This window comes from Crinia signifera, chromosome 4 (assembly GCF_055691185.1).
Source record: "Crinia signifera chromosome 4, ASM5569118v1, whole genome shotgun sequence".
Taxonomy (NCBI): Eukaryota; Metazoa; Chordata; class Amphibia; order Anura; family Myobatrachidae; genus Crinia; species Crinia signifera.
In genome coordinates this window covers 125673192-125691459 of record NC_139220.1, presented here as the reverse complement: position 1 = coordinate 125691459, position 18268 = coordinate 125673192, and the positions used below count along the sequence as shown (strand labels likewise).

Here is an 18268-nt window from a genome sequence, read left to right as displayed (position 1 = left end):
CTGCGTACTTTAAATGCCAGGGCCTATTTTTAATCCCATTCCCACCCTCTCTCTGCCGCTCTCTTAGCATGTACACTGGCACCACTAACACCGCCCCTCCCCCACCAAAATCCTCTTTTATCATGGTGCCCCCCCTGTCATTTTATCCTGGATCCGCCCCTGTACAGTGCACTTAATATGTTGCACAAACCAGCATATTGCTTGAATGTCTTGAAACCATGTTTACGAGTCTGTTACTAGACACTGATGTATTAGCATAAACCACTGCCTTAGACCAACAAATAAAATGTAATGGTGAAATGGTATTGGCACATCATCAGGGGGGGGGGAGCATCTTTAGATGTTAATATGTTCTCCTGTTTAGTAATGTTTACACACACATCATAAATACACAGTATTTAAGAAAGTGTTAGTAATGATGAATAATGTATTATTGCTGGTTCCACTAATGCTGGAGTCTGGGAGGGTGTGTGTAGGAGCACTGCAGAGCTTTCATGGAGATCGCTGCAGACACAGGGCCTCATTCAGACCTGCTCATTGGGCTGTGAGTATTTGGAGCTAAGTGAGTAGGTAAACGCTGCCCCGCTGAGTTCCCTCCCCCCACCACGTTGCAGGACTGCGAATGCGTTTGCAGCCGAACACAGGGGGAAAATCGCTGAGTAAGTTTAGATTCTCTCAGCGCTGCGAAGGCCACAGGGAGAAGGAGGCCGCTGCTGACATAAGTGGCCCTCCCTTCCAACGGCTCAAAACCACCAGTATTATGCCCCCAAATGCCATACGCCTGTCAATCACCTTGCAAGCGGCCAGTTAAGGCTAGCCTTTCTTCGCATGGTTCATTTGCAAAGATTCCCCACACATGCACACAGTGTACTGTGCTTATGCTCATGCACTTTCTTTTGATAATCAGCAGGGCTGCAATTTTTCAGCCCTGCGAATGGGTCTGTATTGAGCCCATAGTCCTTCACTTGGGCGCATGGTGCTCGTGTGGCGGAGCATTGCTCTTCTCTGACTGAGACAACAGGTGTATGTTTATGTTTGGCGGTTTGTGTGTGACAGATGTGTGTGCAGGAATGGTGTTTGGAGGTCGCAATTTGAAGAAGTGCAAATGTTCTCAGAGCATAATAGTGACTGTAGGGGGATAATAGGGGATAATGGCAAATAAAGAAATACTTTGAATCAGAATATGTGGTTTTATTTCAAATTTAACCAAATAAACTGAGAACCAGTGTAGATAATGGTTTTTGTACTTCTGTTCTCCTTTTCTTACATATACTAAGTGATTGCAAATTAAAAGATACAGCTGCATCCATCAGAAAAAGGTGTGCATGCCAGTGATGGCAAAATATAATTTATGTCATTCGTATTGATCTTACAGCAACATAGCTATTACTATTGTATACTGTTTTGCTGTCAATTTTTCCGCTACATCATCTTTTATCTAACATTTTGTTAAATATCAGTACAAGTTGCTGAAACATACAGTACTAGTTCTCTGTTCACAGCTGTGTAAAAGATCACATAAGTAAGAAATGCAGTATGGATCTGTAGTACAGTGACACCTAGTGTTCAACTTTACTTCTTTAACTTCAAGATTGGTAATGAAGAACGGGTTTGTAGCTCTTATTTTCTGATAAATTAATTAACTTTTTTCCCTTCCAGATAGAAATTGGAACTGTACTGCCTATTGTGAATAGACCAATTCTTACTCCAGAAGAAGTTCAAGAAGAAATAGAAGAAGATGAAGAATCGACACCAAAATTAATTGATGGCTCTTCACCACAGGGGCCCTTGTCTCCTGGAGTCCAAATTCCAGAAGCAAGCGGAGGTTTGTGTCACTCGTGTTCAGTTACAGGAGAGGCACACACAGATGTGATTATATTATACATGATGGTTTACAATTAACTGGCTAACACTATTTAGAATGAAAGTACATATTCTATATCTACATGTGTGTGTGTGTGTGTGTGTGTGTGTGTGTGTGTGTGTATATATATATATATATATATATATACACATATATACATATATATGTTTTAATGTTGTTGTACACATTTCTTCTTATTTTTTGTTACCACAGCCAAAGGAAGCTTTAAGTGCGTTCACTACCATCTCAAAATGGTTAGAAAACAAATATGTTGCAAAAATACATTTTGTGAAGCAGATGAGTAGAAATGTTTTATCAGTATATGGGTTTAAACAGACAAACTTGCTATGACAATACTACTTTTGGATTAAATATACATGGACTGTTTGAATAGTTATTTTTATTATTCTGAAGATCAAATATTAAAAGCAGGTATTGTAAGTGCAGCATTACATTCGTAAATATGCTATCTGTAAAAAAAAAAACAAAAGCACTGTTAAGTTTTGGACGCACTACATAATATATTGAACAATTTTGCATATTCCGACAGGTCAAAATGTTCAAATTGCCCAGTGTGTACCAGCTATGAACGCTGATGATGCGCACTCTCGCCCATCATGAGCCACATCGCTGGCTAGGGCCATGCTGCAGAATACATTTGCCAATGAAAGCATCCCCATTGGGTTCCTTTGCCCTCAATCTTGCTGGGTGCACATGCCATCTAGGCCCTTACTCTGGTTCACTCTCAAAGGCAAATTCCTTATCAAATGGACAAAATCATAAGCACTGCAGGTGGGGCAGATGTAACTTGTGCAGAGAGAATTAGATTTGGGGAACGCCAGAATGTCCCAGCTGGCTATCGTCAGTGGAGAGGCATACCATTTGACCTGGATGCACTAGCATCTCACACGTGTCCCAGCTTTTTGGCGGTGGTGGACGGGAACCCTGCCTGTCTCCACTTCAGGGAGACGGGCAGGGTTGGGGGGCGGTGCAGGGAGGCAACAGGGACCAACGGAGACCAGTGAGGAGGTTGTGGGGACCGACGAAGAGCTCAGTCAGAAGGTGACGCGCAAGCGTCTCGTGCACGCATCCCCTTCACGGGTTTGGCGGGGGCTGGTGGTTGGCAATCCGACCCCCCGACCTCCGCTAGACGAGGCCGGCTACATCTGTACACCCTGCAGTGCATAGGGTTTTGTATCTTTGAGAAGGAATATGCCTTTGCGAGTGAACAAGAATAATGGGCGTAGTGTGAAACCACAAATGCGTTAGCTTTTACTTGACTTTATTAAACAATTATCCGCCTCATTTTTTCCCAGCATGCACCCAATATTGATGATGGTCTTATTTGTCAAATTACCAATTTAATTTTATGACTACAAACCTAGATTTAGGACCACATAGCTTGGAGAAGAGATAAACTGGAGATAAAGGGGGAGATTCTCTAAGCTAAAAATGCGGTAAAAACCCTGTTATCGGGTTTTTTACCGCATTTTCGGATGCTGTAAGCTTCCCCCGCCGGGATGCCCCATAGAAGCCAATGGGCTTCTACCGCAACCCACCGCCGCCCCGCGCCGACCCCCCCCCCCCGCCCTGCATCACCCCCCTCCCCCTCACCTGTGTTCAGGCAGCACAGAGCTGTGCTGCCCGGACCTGTGTCCTCCTCCCTGCACTGAACTTCTTCCGGGTGCAGGGAGGAGGAGAGCCTGGCGCAGCAGCAGCAGCGCCGGGTGTGGGAGGGAGGGGGAGCCGCCGGGACCTGCTGGGACCCGGCGACTCTCACCGCAAAGGACAGCTCTTAACGCAAGAGCTGTCCTTTGCTATAATTATCGCATATGTTAGAACATATGCAATAATTATAATTGCGAAGAGGCGAAGGGGGGCGGAGATTCTTAGAGAATCTCCCCCATAGTGGAGTAAAGGTAAAAGGAGATAAAGCACAGCCAATCAACTCCCAACTGTCTTTTTCAAACACAGCTGATTGGCTGGTGCTTTATCTCCTTTTACCTTTTCTCCGCTTTATCTCCAGTTTATCTCTTCTCCAAGGTTAATAAATCTGCCCCTGATACACTGAAATTGGAAGGTTTGGGTTCGCAGCACTAACAAAACGCTAATCCAAGCACATTCTATTGTTTTTAATGATTAATTATTCAAGATTCAATATTAAGCCCCGGTTTTCTTCTGTTTGTTTTGCAGGTATTTCCACCTGTATTCTCTGTGGATGCATCCGTACCACGGTTTACTGTGATGATCACAACCTTGATTCAGTTCCCCCTCTTCCAAAAGATACTACCCACGTCTACTTACGTTTCAATAAGATAAGCAAGATAAACAAGAATGATTTTTCATACCTAAGTACGTCATTTTTGTTATACATGATCTTTGCTGATTTATAATGTATCTCAAAAAATGTTGAAGTCTTGTCAACCGCTTGCTAAGTATATCATTCAATCAATAATTGTATATTTAACCCAAGTTGGTATTACAGCTACAGCTAACTCCATTAAGATTTGAAAAAGGAGGATAACATGTCATTATTTAATAGCATATGCAAATGATGCCATAGATTTGATTGTTGTCACAAATTCGGTTTTAAGGCCGCCGTAAGGATGTAGAGAATACTAAGACATAGAAGAACCAAAGCTTTTCAGTGGGAAGGGGTAGTGGGAGTGAATGACAAGGAAAACAAGAAATGGAGTGAGATAAACTGCAAGATTACTGTAACAATAACAAGGAGGAGTGGCCTAATGGGTAGCCACACATGCAATGTAACATCAAGAGCCAAATGTAATAGGGTGTGAGAATAAGAAAGTGAGAGATTTTGGGAGTTTTTCCATCACCCGCTGCCCAGCCCTGCCCCCTGCTGTGTGTAGCGTGTCGTTAGCAAGGGATTACCTTTACTGAGGATTTGACATGGTCCTCACATACCTCTATACCTTACATACCTCTATAGCTTCACCCACACCCACAGTGCTGTGTGTTGAGCAGCTGCACTGCCCCCAGCCAACCTTTTCCACTCACCCAGTAAATTTAGAACTATATAAAGTAAAATAATACATATTTCTGCTCAATACATTCTGGCAGTATATGGTCCTCTAGGACACACTGGTGTAAAAAATGGCCATGGATTTGAAATACAAAATAGAGGAAGATGAACTGTCTCAGAGTAAAGAGCAAGCCATCTTGATACATCCTGATGACTTTCTCAGTGGACGGGGCAGGGCAGAGATTAATCATGCAGTTTTTTCTAAATTGCTTTACATTTCAGGGTGCTGTCATTTATGCCATTAAGGCCCTGCTCCTGGTCCCTGGTGCTGCAAATTGACCATTGTGCAGCAATGGCTGGGCCATGATGAAGGGAATCACATTGACATGCTCCTTACACTTGCCCCTAGACCTCCTCTTCAGAATCACTGAGGGCCAGATGTACAGTATCAAGCTTCAAAAAGTAATAAAATGAAGAGTGATAAAGTGCCAGCCAATCAGCTCCTACCTGCAATGTTACATGCTGGGTTTAAAAAATGACAGGTAGAAGCTGATTGGATGGTTATTTATCACTACTGCCCTTCATCACTTGTTGAAGCTTGATACGTCTGGCCCTCAGAGAGGTCAAACACAACGTATAGGAAAGTATGAGAAAACCTTTTGTCCCCCAACAAAGTTTTCATTATTATGCCTTCACTGACATGGCATGAAATCATTAGCACACTATAACATAAATCATAGTTACCCAATAGAACTGGTTACTTTGTTGGTTACTGTTAGTGATCAGACAACCAGTTACAGACTACCTTGCTGCCCAGCCTGAACACAAGGCCCAGAAAACATCAAAGTAAAATGAGGACTGTGCAAAAATGCGAATGGGAATAACTAAAGGGACACAAATAATATAGCATCTATAGTATTTATATTAATCATTGTTCTTAAAACTGGAATAAAATAAAGCTCAAATTAAATGAAAATATATAAAAATGATGTCGGGTGTGGGATGTTAGGTCTACAACAACTAGCTCGACAAGCATTGGGTCGACACCACTAGGTCGACAGGAAGCAAGGTCAACATGGGTCTAGGTCGACATGGGTCTAGGTTGACAGGACATTAGGCCAACACAAGCATTAGGTCGAGATGGGCAAGGTCGACAGTCAAAAGGTTGGCATTTGAATTTTCACAGTTTTTTACCTGAATGTCGACACAGTCATTATGGACACAGTTTGATGTGCACCGCATCCCCTTGCATCACTCGCGATGCTTCGGGCATGGTGCCTCGATACACTCGGCACACTATTTTATTCTCCCACCACATCCTAGTGGATGGTAGGCAGGAAATACCGCCTGTCGGCACATGTCGGCTCAAAAAACAGTGAAAATCCCATGTCAACCTTTTGACTGTTGACCTTGCCCATGTCGACCTAAAGCTTGTGTCAACCTAATGGCCTGTCGACCTAGACACATGTTGACCTTGTTGCCTGTCAACCTAGTGGTGTTGAAACCCAATGCTTGTCATTCTAGTTTCTGTAGACCTAATGACCGTATCCCTTTATGTCAGCCTTGATGTGTATTGCATAGTAAACTACTGTATTAAGATAAAATATTAATCATGTAAACTGAATAATTAATTTAAATTATCTTCGGTACTTGTTTCCTAGCACGGCGCCCCCGATTTTGATCAAAGTGCATCTTATCGCATCGCATGCAATATAGTGGCATGCGATGCGATGCGATTAGATTTTTAATTGTACAAGCACCCTAATGGGTGCTTACAATGTTAAATACACCCCCATTGTCAACGCCACCCCCACTGTCAACGCCAACCCGAAGTATGGCCAGCTCAGCAAGCCCACGAGGGGACAGGATTACTTTACACGTGTTCCGCGTCCCCTCACGAGGTTCGCTGCGCTCGCCACGCTTCAGGCTCGTATTCCGCGTCCGTTCGCCACACTGTCTAACATCGACTCCACGCCGACGTGGATAGTGGGGGTATGAAAAGGTCGGAGGACGCGTACCAACGCCCCTCGCAGGCTCGCTACGCTCGCCACGCTTCGGGTTGGCATTGATAGTGGGGGTGGCGTTGACATGGGGGTGCATTTAACATTTTAAGCACCCAGCAGGGTGCTTGTACAAATAAAAATTGCATTGCATAACCACTCCTGTTAATTTAACGGGAAGATCGCATCGCATCACACGCATCGCACACCACTAAATACAGTATGCGATTGTATGCGACAGGCGCCTTGCTAGGAAACATGTAACTTACAGTATCTTCTACTTTATTCATTAAAAAGAATGACATCAAAGCTAGGTTTTTAAAGATAAATGGCTATAATTAGTGAGCAAGATGTTCTGCTCAACAAACATTGCTTTGAAGAACCAATGGTTAAACTCCCATTGAAGACAGTAGCCACCAGGCTCCAACTGAAAAAGGGACTCCAAGAATGGGGCTGATCTAAAGCTATTTAGCACATATCGCTGGCAATATGGTCGCTCAGCGACCATATTGCCAGTGATTTCATGTGCTATGGGCGATAAATCGCCGGGAGCGTGCTCCCGTGGCCAGCCCTGCAATGGTCGCTGGTCGCAGGAGCACTTTCCCCGGCAGTCAGCTGTTTCCCCCAGGCAGTTTCTCCTCATCAGCGATCATCTCTGGTCGCTGATGAAAAGGAGACACTGAGCAATATATTGCTGAGCAATATATTGTTTGAAAAAAGGACACCAAGCAATATATTGCTGAGCAATATATTGCTCAGCGATATATTGCTCCGTGTGTACACAGCTTAACTCTAATCATTTCATAGAGATTTGCTATAGTCAAGTCTGACTCATAAACACCTCTTGCAACCTCCTTGATCTGAAGAGTCTTCAAATGTGAGATAACAGATCAGAGTGTTTATATACAGTAGTGAGCTGCTGCTCTGCTGCTGTTTATTAAAGGAGAACAGAAGTTGCTTTAAGAAAATGTACTAATTATGATAATAAAACTTTTAGGGGGGTTATCAAAGTTTGGAGAGAGATAAAATTGTGAGAGATAAAATACCAATCTACTACTAACTGTCATTTTTTTAAATTCTATTGTGATGTGTAGCTGTAGTGACAGAAGCTAATTGGCTGGTACTTTTTTCTCACAATTTTCTCTCTCTTCGAGCGTATTGGAAAAAACCTTAAGGCCTATTAACTCATTCGCAGCCAGCATCAGAAAATAAAAATTATTTGTCACCACAGTTAGTTGCAATAAAAAATGTATTCTACCAATTCTATTAGCCTACTGTTACGTGTTCGGTATGTAGAAGACAACCGAGGCTTTTAGATAAAAAACTAAAAGCACTTGGAGAAAATAAAAACTACCTACCTATAATGGGCCATTCCAGCACTATGAGGCAATATTACTAACTACTGTTCCATCGTATGTGTAGCTATGATCATTTTAATGTCAGGGATATCACTTTTTACAATCAAAATTTTTTATTTTTTTTTCAGATAAATTACAGAAGATTGATTTGACATCAAATATCATAACAGAAATTGATGAAGATGCTTTTAGGAACTTGGCGCAGCTTAATGAGCTTATCCTATTGGATAACAGAGTAAGGCAACTTCCAGAACTGCCGAACACTCTGAATTTCCTTGATGTCAGCAAGAACAGACTTGGACGCAAAGGAATAAAGCAGGAGGCATTCAAAGTATGTAGCAAAAATAAAAACATGCTTTAGGGTACTTTTCTATTGCATGTCTATCTATGTCATCCATTTCCCATTAATTTACATGGTGCTCAGTGAAAAATGTGACAGAGATTTTATATCCTATGGGGATAGCAAGCTCCCCCACCTTAATTACATATTTACTAAAATAAAGGTACCATATTAACACCTACATCCAGTGGACAGTGATTCTGGTTACCAGTTTTTCAAATTCAGAACCTTTAACACTTCCCCCAGGTCTCATAAAAAAACACCAACAGGACTAGATTTACTGTAACCTTCACCAACAAAGTGTCTCGATTGACTATCACGTGGATAATTGTAATTGTAGAAGAAAACTTTGTTGCAACTGTTATATGACAACAAGATTCAGTGACACTACTGTGTTGCAACCATATAACATTAATATTTGAGTCTCTGGTCTTCTCATTCCTTCCTGACAGTAAAGCTGTGTACACACGGGGGCGATAGGGGCTGAAATCGCTGGAAATATGGTCGCAGGGTGCGCGCTCCCATTTTCAGCCCCGTTCTAATCGCTGGTCGCAGGAGCTAGCTGATTACCTCTGCGGCACTGATGAAAAGGGGAAATTGAGCAATATATTGCTCAGCAATATATTGCTAGCAATATATTGCTCAGCAATATATCTCACACACACACACACACACACATTAACAACATTAACAACGTTATATTATATATATGTATATATATATATATATATATATAGATAGAGAGAGAGAGAGAGAGAGAGAGAGAGAGAGAGAGAGAGAGAGAGAGAGAGAGAGATTTCACATACATTTTTCAGAATATTTTAAACTCACAGGAGAGGAGAGGTGCCCTCTTTGGAGCAGGAGCCCAGAGGCAGATGACTCCATTGCCTTCAAGAGTTCTGCCTCTGCCTCCTAATACCCTACAGTTTATAATCATATACAATAACTCCTTTCAGGGCTTTTAATAAATATTCTTATTAATTTCCAAAACTGGGTTTAACTGAGAACATTTTGGTGGTTTCACTAAGGTATAAGCACACATTGCCTTCTGTTTTACTTACAAGCAATGGGCCTGATTCAGTAAGACTCAGCATATCCGCGCTGGGGACCGATGATGAGGCTATGCACATGCTTATAGGCCAATATGCACATGTGCCGTGCCACTGTACAAACGGCTTCAGTGTCTGTCACCGTTGGCGGTTGTATTCAGTTGTATTAAAAATAGTCGTATTCATATTCTTCGTAAATTTCCCCCAATATCTCTCTTTGTAGTCATATAACCAAAATATTGAACAGTACCACTGCTCCTCATACTTAAATATATATGACCCTATTCATGATAATATGTAAATTGATTAAATAAATCAAAAACTGCTTTAAACATACAAAGCATACTTTATACTGTATACATAAGTGTTGCCTATATTTTGGCAGTTACAGTACATGTAGTGTATGTAATACTGTAAGAGAAACAACAAAATAAATCTTTGAAATGTGCCTTTATATAAACCACAGTTCATTTATAGGGAGTAAGAAAATATTTGTTGAGCCACACACTAAGTTTGTATGAGGAAGGGGGAGAGGAGTGTACATAGCCATTCACCAGTGACAATGTAGTTTAGCAATGAGCTTGTTCTGCACTTTCCAGTTGTGATTTTCTGATATGAAGGATACTGCACAAAACATACGTCCCAACTGTCCCGCTTTCCCCAGGAAGGTCCCATTTTTTGGGGACTTTCCCGCATCCCACCCAGAGCCAACAGTGTCTTGCAGCAGGGGAGGGCATTTTAGGAGTCCTTGCTGCCACCCGCTGGGCAGGGGCAGCATCAGCAAAACAGGGGGTGCAGCCCCGTGGGATTTGAAGGCCACATCCCCTTGCCACGAGGCCTTGCCCCAAATTTCAGGCGCTTGCAAAGGTCCCACTGCCACTACTGTGAAAGTTGGGAGGTAAGCACAAGGTCACATGATAAATCTTTATAAAATCTGTTCTTTGTAAGTAACCCACTATTAGACTTAACATACATTAAATCAGGAAACTCTTGAATTAGACAGGTCATGTGGCTGGCTAAATTCGAGCCTGCCCTACAGCTGGGTTCAACCAGCAATACAACCTGTGTAATTCATGAGTGTCCCAGTTTAAAGTGGTAGTATGGTTAGCCTTCAAATTATACACTCGAATACCACTTTCACATTGCTATGTCGAGTCGGACACTAAACCAGAATCGACCATTCTACACAAGGCAACCCAGGTTTAACCCTTCTTTTAACCTGGGTCATATTGCCGGGTTGGTCATCCCTGGTTATTAGGTTTGGTGCTTTCACACCGCACCGCGACCCGAGTTGACCAGGCAGCAACCCAGCAATAACCCGGGTTTTCAATGCGATGTGTAAGTTCTATTAATTGCCTTTAGAAACATTTCCTCACAATTTTGCCCTTAATAAATTTATATAATCCAGCTGAATTAGAGAACTTTATGGTGATTTCCTCATGCCTGAAACATCAGGTCATTAAAATGTTTTTTTTTTTTTTGCTAATTGTTTACATTTAAATGTGCTTCAGATAATGAGATATCTTTCTCTTTTCAGGACATGGCAGACCTTCGTCTCTTGTATTTAACTAATAACGAGTTGGACCATATCCCATTACCTCTTCCTGATAGCCTGCAGGCCCTTCATCTCCAGGTCAGTGGTTTATTATATGTGTTTACATTTTGTTTACATCAACTAAAATTATTTCTTTGTAGAAATAGCAACAACACTGATAACAAAAAAACGTGTGCCCTGGTATTTATTTATTTATTGATTTAATTCATTATTTGGTTATTTTTCATTTGGTATTTTTAAACAATAACGCAAGATAAAACAAAAATATAAAAAAATAAAAGGGTAAGGTCATATACTCAAAGTCAATAATATTATCCTAAATCTAATATAATGGAATAAAATTCCAGGATCGGGATCAGATGGGATCCAAGGATCTAGGGAAATAATGCCAGGATTAGAGCATCCAATTCCCAGGATTTTGGGATCAAAATGCACATGCGTACATGCCCGTCCCTGCAGCTGCACCCACCCTTTTAATGGCTGCTACACAGAAGTTTCTAGTGTGGCCTGGCATCTGGAGGCCAATGCTGTGTATCTCCTAGAATTAGAAGTTTTGGTACTTGTTTCCCAGCATGGCCACCCCGATTTCCATCGGGGTGGTCGTATCGGAAAAATCCCGTCCGTCGCATTACATGCGATTTGGTCGCATCCGATGCGACCGACGCGACCGACCCGATTTTTTAATTGAATCAAATGTGAATAGGGTCCCTGGGACCCGATTTTACATTGGATTCAATGTAAAATATTCCCTAGACCCCCAAATTTAACACCGTAAACCCCACCCCGCGATTGCCGCCAACCCGAAGCGTGGCGAGCGGCGGCGATGCGCGTCCTCCGACCTTTTCATTCCCCTACTATCCACATCGGCGTGGAGTTGAGAATATAAAGTGTGGTGAGTGCAGCGAGCCACGAGCCCGAAGCGCGGCGTGCGCAGCGAGGGGACGCGTATAACTTCACGCTTCGCTCGCCACGCTTCGGGCTCGGTGGCTCGCTGCGCTCGCCACACTTTATATTCTTATCTCCACGCCGACGTGGATAGTAGGGGAATGAAAAGGTCGGAGGACACGCACCGCCGCCCCTTGCGGGCTCGCTGCGCTCGCCACGCTTCGGGTTCTCGTCAATTGTGGGGTGACGACGGGGCCATATATAATGTGAAATGGGTCATATTGGCCCATTTCACATTTTTTACTATGTGAGATGGACTTAATCAAGTCCATCTCATCTTGTGCCATTATAATGGCACAAGACCGACGCAATGCTCCCGATTTCAATGTTAAAAATTATTTTAACATTGAAGCCTATGGCAAAATCGGGGGCATCGCATCGGTCGGGTCGGGGCCAATGTTAATGGTCCCGACCGACGCGATGCCCGCGATTTTTCCTTTGCCGGCAAAATGGACCTGATTTCAAAGGAAATCGGGTCCATCGCGGGCATCGTGTACCTTAACTTAAAGGTACACGATGCCCAAGATTGTGGCCGTGCTAGGAAACAATTGCTCGGATTCAGCTTCCCTAGTTTATATAAGGTATATTGCCAGTTAGAATATAGATTTGGGTATAAAGATTATTGTTTTGGTTTTGATTAGATTATGATATATTTTTATTTTTGGGCAGGGCCAACATGTGTGCATTCAGGTATCGATTAATCCAAGCAATTTAATGTTGTGGGTTTCTATATGTATATTATACTTTTTATTATGATAGTATGTTCCCAATATTCCTTTGCTGGTAGATAACTGAAAATGTGTTCAAATTAAACATAATACATGTAATGAGGTGGCTCTGGGAAAGGAAAATTTTGCATATTATTATTATTATTATTATTATTATTATTATTATTATTATTATTATTTTCAATTTTATTATCCATGACACCATTTGTGGATGGACACCAAAAGCCAATTAGCAGGTGAATTGATGTCTCCTGGACTGCTGGGCATGACTTAAGAGTAAATTAAATGTTGGTGTGCCATGAGGCCTGTTCCTTGCAAACTTATGAACCCTTTTTGCAATGCCAATTTGTACTGGGTGACACCAACCGTAGTGATTGCACATTTAAACCCTTGTCTCCTTACCCCTTCCCGACATTTGACGTACATTTACGTCATGGTCGGGAAGTACTTCCCGACACATGGCATAAATGTACGTCATGGTTTCTAACTGTCACTGCGTCTAGAGACGCAGTGACAGTTAGGTGATGTCTGCTGTCCCTGACAGCAGACATCCCCCCTCGTCGCCCAGGGGGGGCAGGGGTGCCCCCCCCGGTCGGCGATCGCTGTGATTGGCTGTTCAAATCTGAACAGTCAATCACAGCGTTTCCTGTGTTACCGGCGGCTAAGCCGCTCGGTAACACAGAAAACGGTGGTGATCGGTGCAGCACCGATCACCACCGAGCGGCAGCACCCCCCTCCCACCCGCCGGGCACTCACCCGGCAGCAGCAGCAGCTCCAGCGGCTCAACCGCTACGTCCGGAGCGCACGCTGCGCTCCCCTCCTCCCCCCTCCCCCCCGCAGCAGCAGCAGCAGCAGCAGCAGCATCATGCTGCTGCTGGAAAAGTTAAAAATAAAATAAAATAAAAAAATGTGCAAATGTGTGTGTATATATATATATATATATACACACATATATATATATATATATATATATATATATATATATGTGTGTGTATATATATGTATATATATGTATATATATATATATATATATATATATACACACATATATATATATATATATATATATATATATATATATATGTGTGTGTGTGTGTGTGTGTGTGTGTGTGTGTGTGTGTGTGTGTGTGCGTATACCGCACCGATCACCAACGATCGCCAGCCCCCCCCCCTCCCACCCGGCAGCCCCCCTCCCTCCCACCCACCCGGCTGCCGCAGCGCCAGCACCCCTCCCACCCCCCCGCCAGCCGCAGCGCCAGCCCCCCTCCCAAAGCTGGTGACCAAAATGGGGTCACTTGTGGGGGGGTTCCACTGTATTGGTGCTTCGGGGGTCTTGCTAATGCGACATAGCACCCACCATTCATTCCGCCACCAAAAATCACTCCTTCCCTTCTGAGTCCTGCCATGCACCCAACTGGTATTTTTTGGTCACACGTGAGGCATTACCGTACTCGGGAGAAATTGGGGCACAGATTTTGGGGTGCTTTGTCTCCTTCATTCCTTGTGAAAATAACAAATTTTGAGCCAGAACTGCATTTTTGTGTAAAAAATTACATTTTTTTACACAAAAATGCAGATCTGGCTCAAAATTTTTCATTTTCACAAGGAATGAAGGAGACAAAGCACCCAAAATCTGTGCCCCAATTTCTCCCGAGTACGGCAATGCCTCATGTGTGACCAAAAAATACCAGTTGGGTGCATGGCAGGACTCAGAAGGGAAGGAGTGATTTTTGGATTTTGCAGCACAGATTCTGGTTGAATGACCCCCGAAACACCCATACAGTGGAACCCCCCCACAAGTGACCCCATTTTGCAAACTACACCCTTCAGGGAATTCATCAAGGGGTATAGTGTACATTTCAAACCCCCCGGGGTTTCACCAATTTTGATACAACTGAGCTGTGAAAATGAAAAATTTATTTTTTTCATTTTCACTGCCCAGTTGTATCAAAATTGGTGAAACCCCTGGGGGTTTGAAATGTACACTATACCCCTAGATGAATTCCCTGAAGGGTGTAGTTTGCAAAATGGGGTCACTTGTGGGGGGGTTCCACTGTATTGGTGCTTCGGGGGTCTTGCTAATGCGACATAGCACCCACCATTCATTCCGCCACCAAAAATCACTCCTTCCCTTCTGAGTCCTGCCATGCACCCAACTGGTATTTTTTGGTCACACGTGAGGCATTGCCGTACTCGGGAGAAATTGGGGCACAGATTTTGGGGTGCTTTGTCTCCTTCATTCCTTGTGAAAATAAAAAATTTTGAGCCAGAACTGCATTTTTGTGTAAAAAATTACATTTTTTTACACAAAAATGCAGATCTGGCTCAAAATTTTTCATTTTCACAAGGAATGAAGGAGACAAAGCACCCCAAAATCTGTGCCCCAATTTCTCCCGAGTACGGCAATGCCTCATGTGTGACCAAAAAATACCAGTTGGGTGCATGGCAGGACTCAGAAGGGAAGGAGTGATTTTTGGATTTTGCAGCACAGATTCTGGTTGAATGACCCCCGAAACACCCATACAGTGGAACCCCCCCACAAGTGACCCCATTTTGCAAACTACACCCTTCAGGGAATTCATCAAGGGGTATAGTGTACATTTCAAACCCCCAGGGGTTTCACCAATTTTGATACAACTGAGCTGTGAAAATGAAATTTTTTTTTTTTTCATTTTCACTGCCCAGTTGTACCACAATTGGTGAAACCCCTGGGGGTTTGAAATGTACACTATACCCCTAGATGAATTCCCTGAAGGGTGTAGTTTGCAAAATGGGGTCACTTGTGGGGGGGTACCTAACTTTTAGCATCTTATGGTGCCTAGAAACCTACATGGTTCCTAAAAAATAATCTCATAAAAAGGAGGCTCCAAAATCAAGTAGGTGCTCCTTCTATTATGAAGCCTGTGGTTTGGTCACCGTGCACACTAGGGCCACATATAGGATATTTATGAAAACCAAAGAATTGGGGGAATCAATTTTTAGTCACATTTCTCTAGTAAAATGTACTGTGTTCCTTAGAAAAATGTATTAAATTTGCAAATCTGCAAAAAAAATGAAATTTTGAAATTTCACCTACACTTTGTTTTAATTCCTGTGAAACACCTAAAGGGTTAACAAACTTCCAAAATGCTGTTTTGAATACTGTGAGGGGTGCAGTTTTTGAAATGGCATCATTTATGGGGGTGTCTCACATACAAGTCCCTCAAAGTCACATCAGAACTGAACTGGTCCCTAAAAAAATCAGTGTTTGAAATTTTCTTGAAAATTTGAGAATTTGCTATTCATATTTGAAGCCTCCTAGTGTCCAAAAAAATTAAAAGGAAGTTGAAATAATGATGGCAACATAAAGTAGACATATGGTCTATGTTAGTTATTAACTATTTTGAGTGGTATGATTATTTGTCTCACAAGCAGAAAATTTAACATTTTGCAAATCGCTAAATTTTCCATTTTTTCACGACATTTTGGTATTTTTCACAAAAAAACACAGACTGTATCGACCCAAATTTACCACTAATTTGAAGTACAATGTGTCACGAAAAAACAATCTCAAAATCACTGGGATAAGTAAAAGCAAAAAAAAGTTATCCCCACTTAAGTGAGACATGTCAGATTTGAAAAAAATGGCTCTGTCAGGAACGCAAAAACTAGCTCTGTCAGGAAGGGGTTAAAATAAAGGTCCACAGGACTGGATTTAACCTTCACCAACAAAATGGTGAAATATGAGTGTAATATGACATGAATAAGAAAATGTATTTAAATAAGATAATTAACTTTATACAACTGTTTTAGGATAACAACATTCAGGAACTGCATGAAGATACTTTCTGCAACATGAAAGATTTTTCATATGCCCGAAGAGCTCTTGAAGACATCAGACTGGATGGAAACCCTATAAACCTGAGTAAAACACCCCAGGCCTATATGTGTCTACCTCGTATACCAGTTGGCAGACTTGTTTAAGTCAGGAGACCACACACTAACTCACAGAAATAAAATATGTACCTGGCTTTATAATACATAACATATTTTGCAATTTCAACTGTGTATAAGATATTTCATTCAATACAACATTTCTCATAATAAAGTGCAAAATGGAAATAAATGCAGCTATTAAATATACTAAAACCTGGAACATAATATGCACAAAAATGTACATAAGGTACTCTCTCATAATGAATTAACATTTTATTAACTGAAGTATGTTGCAATCATGTCATTGAATTTTTGTTTTGTTGTATGCTACCTTCAAGTTTTTAGTAAATCCGGTTAATTTTAAATTAAGTAAATGTAAAATGTGCTACACCTGAACAAAAAGATGTACATAAAGTTTGTTTGGTAATTTGAATGTACCTTGAAAGTTCTTGTGTCTTAATACAATTCAGATTTTTAATGAAAACTACTTCTGCCTACAACTTTTTCGAACAGTGTTATATTTATGAGGTATCAAGTTATGCATTCGTTTTAGCCGCCCTCAAGATGTGGTGTGGGGTTTTTCTGCCACCATGTGGTCATTTACTATATAGACTGCTAAATCATTTCCAAATGCATCAATTTGCAAGGGTGGAAAATATTAATGAATCCACAAAATAACTTGTAGTTTTACATCGCAATTCAGCATTACAGAATAAGCAAGTAAACAAATAAAAGATGCCCATACACGGTGCGATTATTGGATGCGTTTTGGTCCCGCTCGTATTGCACGCAATTTGCATGGCATTTGCGTGTTATGCAATTCAATCGGGACCTAGTTCAAACAATATGTACATCATACTTTTTGAGCTGTGCAATGGGATGTGCTCGGGAGCGAGCATCGAATCGCACCACCCCGTCCCTCGTGTATGGCACCTAACGACTTTTGTTTTCACAAGTTTTGTGCAGGTGAAAAAACTATGGCATATATTCAATGCCGTGGGCGAGCGGTGACTGCGAGCAGGACTTTTTGCTCGCAGTCACCGCTCACCCTGTCAGTATTCAACTGACCCCCCTCATATGCAAATTCCCCCTCGCTCCGTTTTTTGAGCGAGGGAGAATTGGCGTATGTGCCTCCAAAAGCTGCGAGACTCGAGGCTAATTACAGCGAGTTTGCTGCACTAGCCTCGGCTCTCGCAGTTTAGGGGAATCCTCGCAGTTCTGTGACGGCGAGGATTCCCCCGGAACGTTGCATAGTGCAAGCGGCCGGCGCGGGGGTTAAACTGCAAGGATCACTGGTTTTCTGCAAACCTCGCAGTTTAACCCCCTCGCCGGCCGCACGCACCAGCATTGAATACATGCCTATGCAGTCATTAGGACGACAAGCAGCCGGATTTTAAACTGAAATAATGTGAAATACAAAACACACCTGTTTTTGTATTTAATCAAACTGCCACTCACTATACTGAAACTGCTGAAGACGCAGCGGCTGTGAATACACAGCTTGTTAAATTCCCCATTAGTGATAGTGCCT

At 42.2% G+C, this 18268-nt stretch overlaps 1 protein-coding gene across 1 annotated transcript in view; it reads left to right on the top strand.

The window, feature by feature from the left end:
* Positions 1 to 17128, top strand: part of EPYC (epiphycan) — a 47665-nt gene extending 30537 nt beyond the window's left edge. Inside the window, exons 3-7 of the mRNA XM_083179666.1 lie at positions 1660 to 1825; positions 4058 to 4216; positions 8334 to 8536; positions 11132 to 11227; positions 16615 to 17128. Coding sequence (XP_083035792.1) covers positions 1660 to 1825; positions 4058 to 4216; positions 8334 to 8536; positions 11132 to 11227; positions 16615 to 16785 — 795 coding nt within the window. The 3' untranslated portion in view covers positions 16786 to 17128. The remainder of the gene's footprint in view (positions 1 to 1659; positions 1826 to 4057; positions 4217 to 8333; positions 8537 to 11131; positions 11228 to 16614) is intronic.
* The last annotated feature ends 1140 nt before the right edge of the window (positions 17129 to 18268 follow it).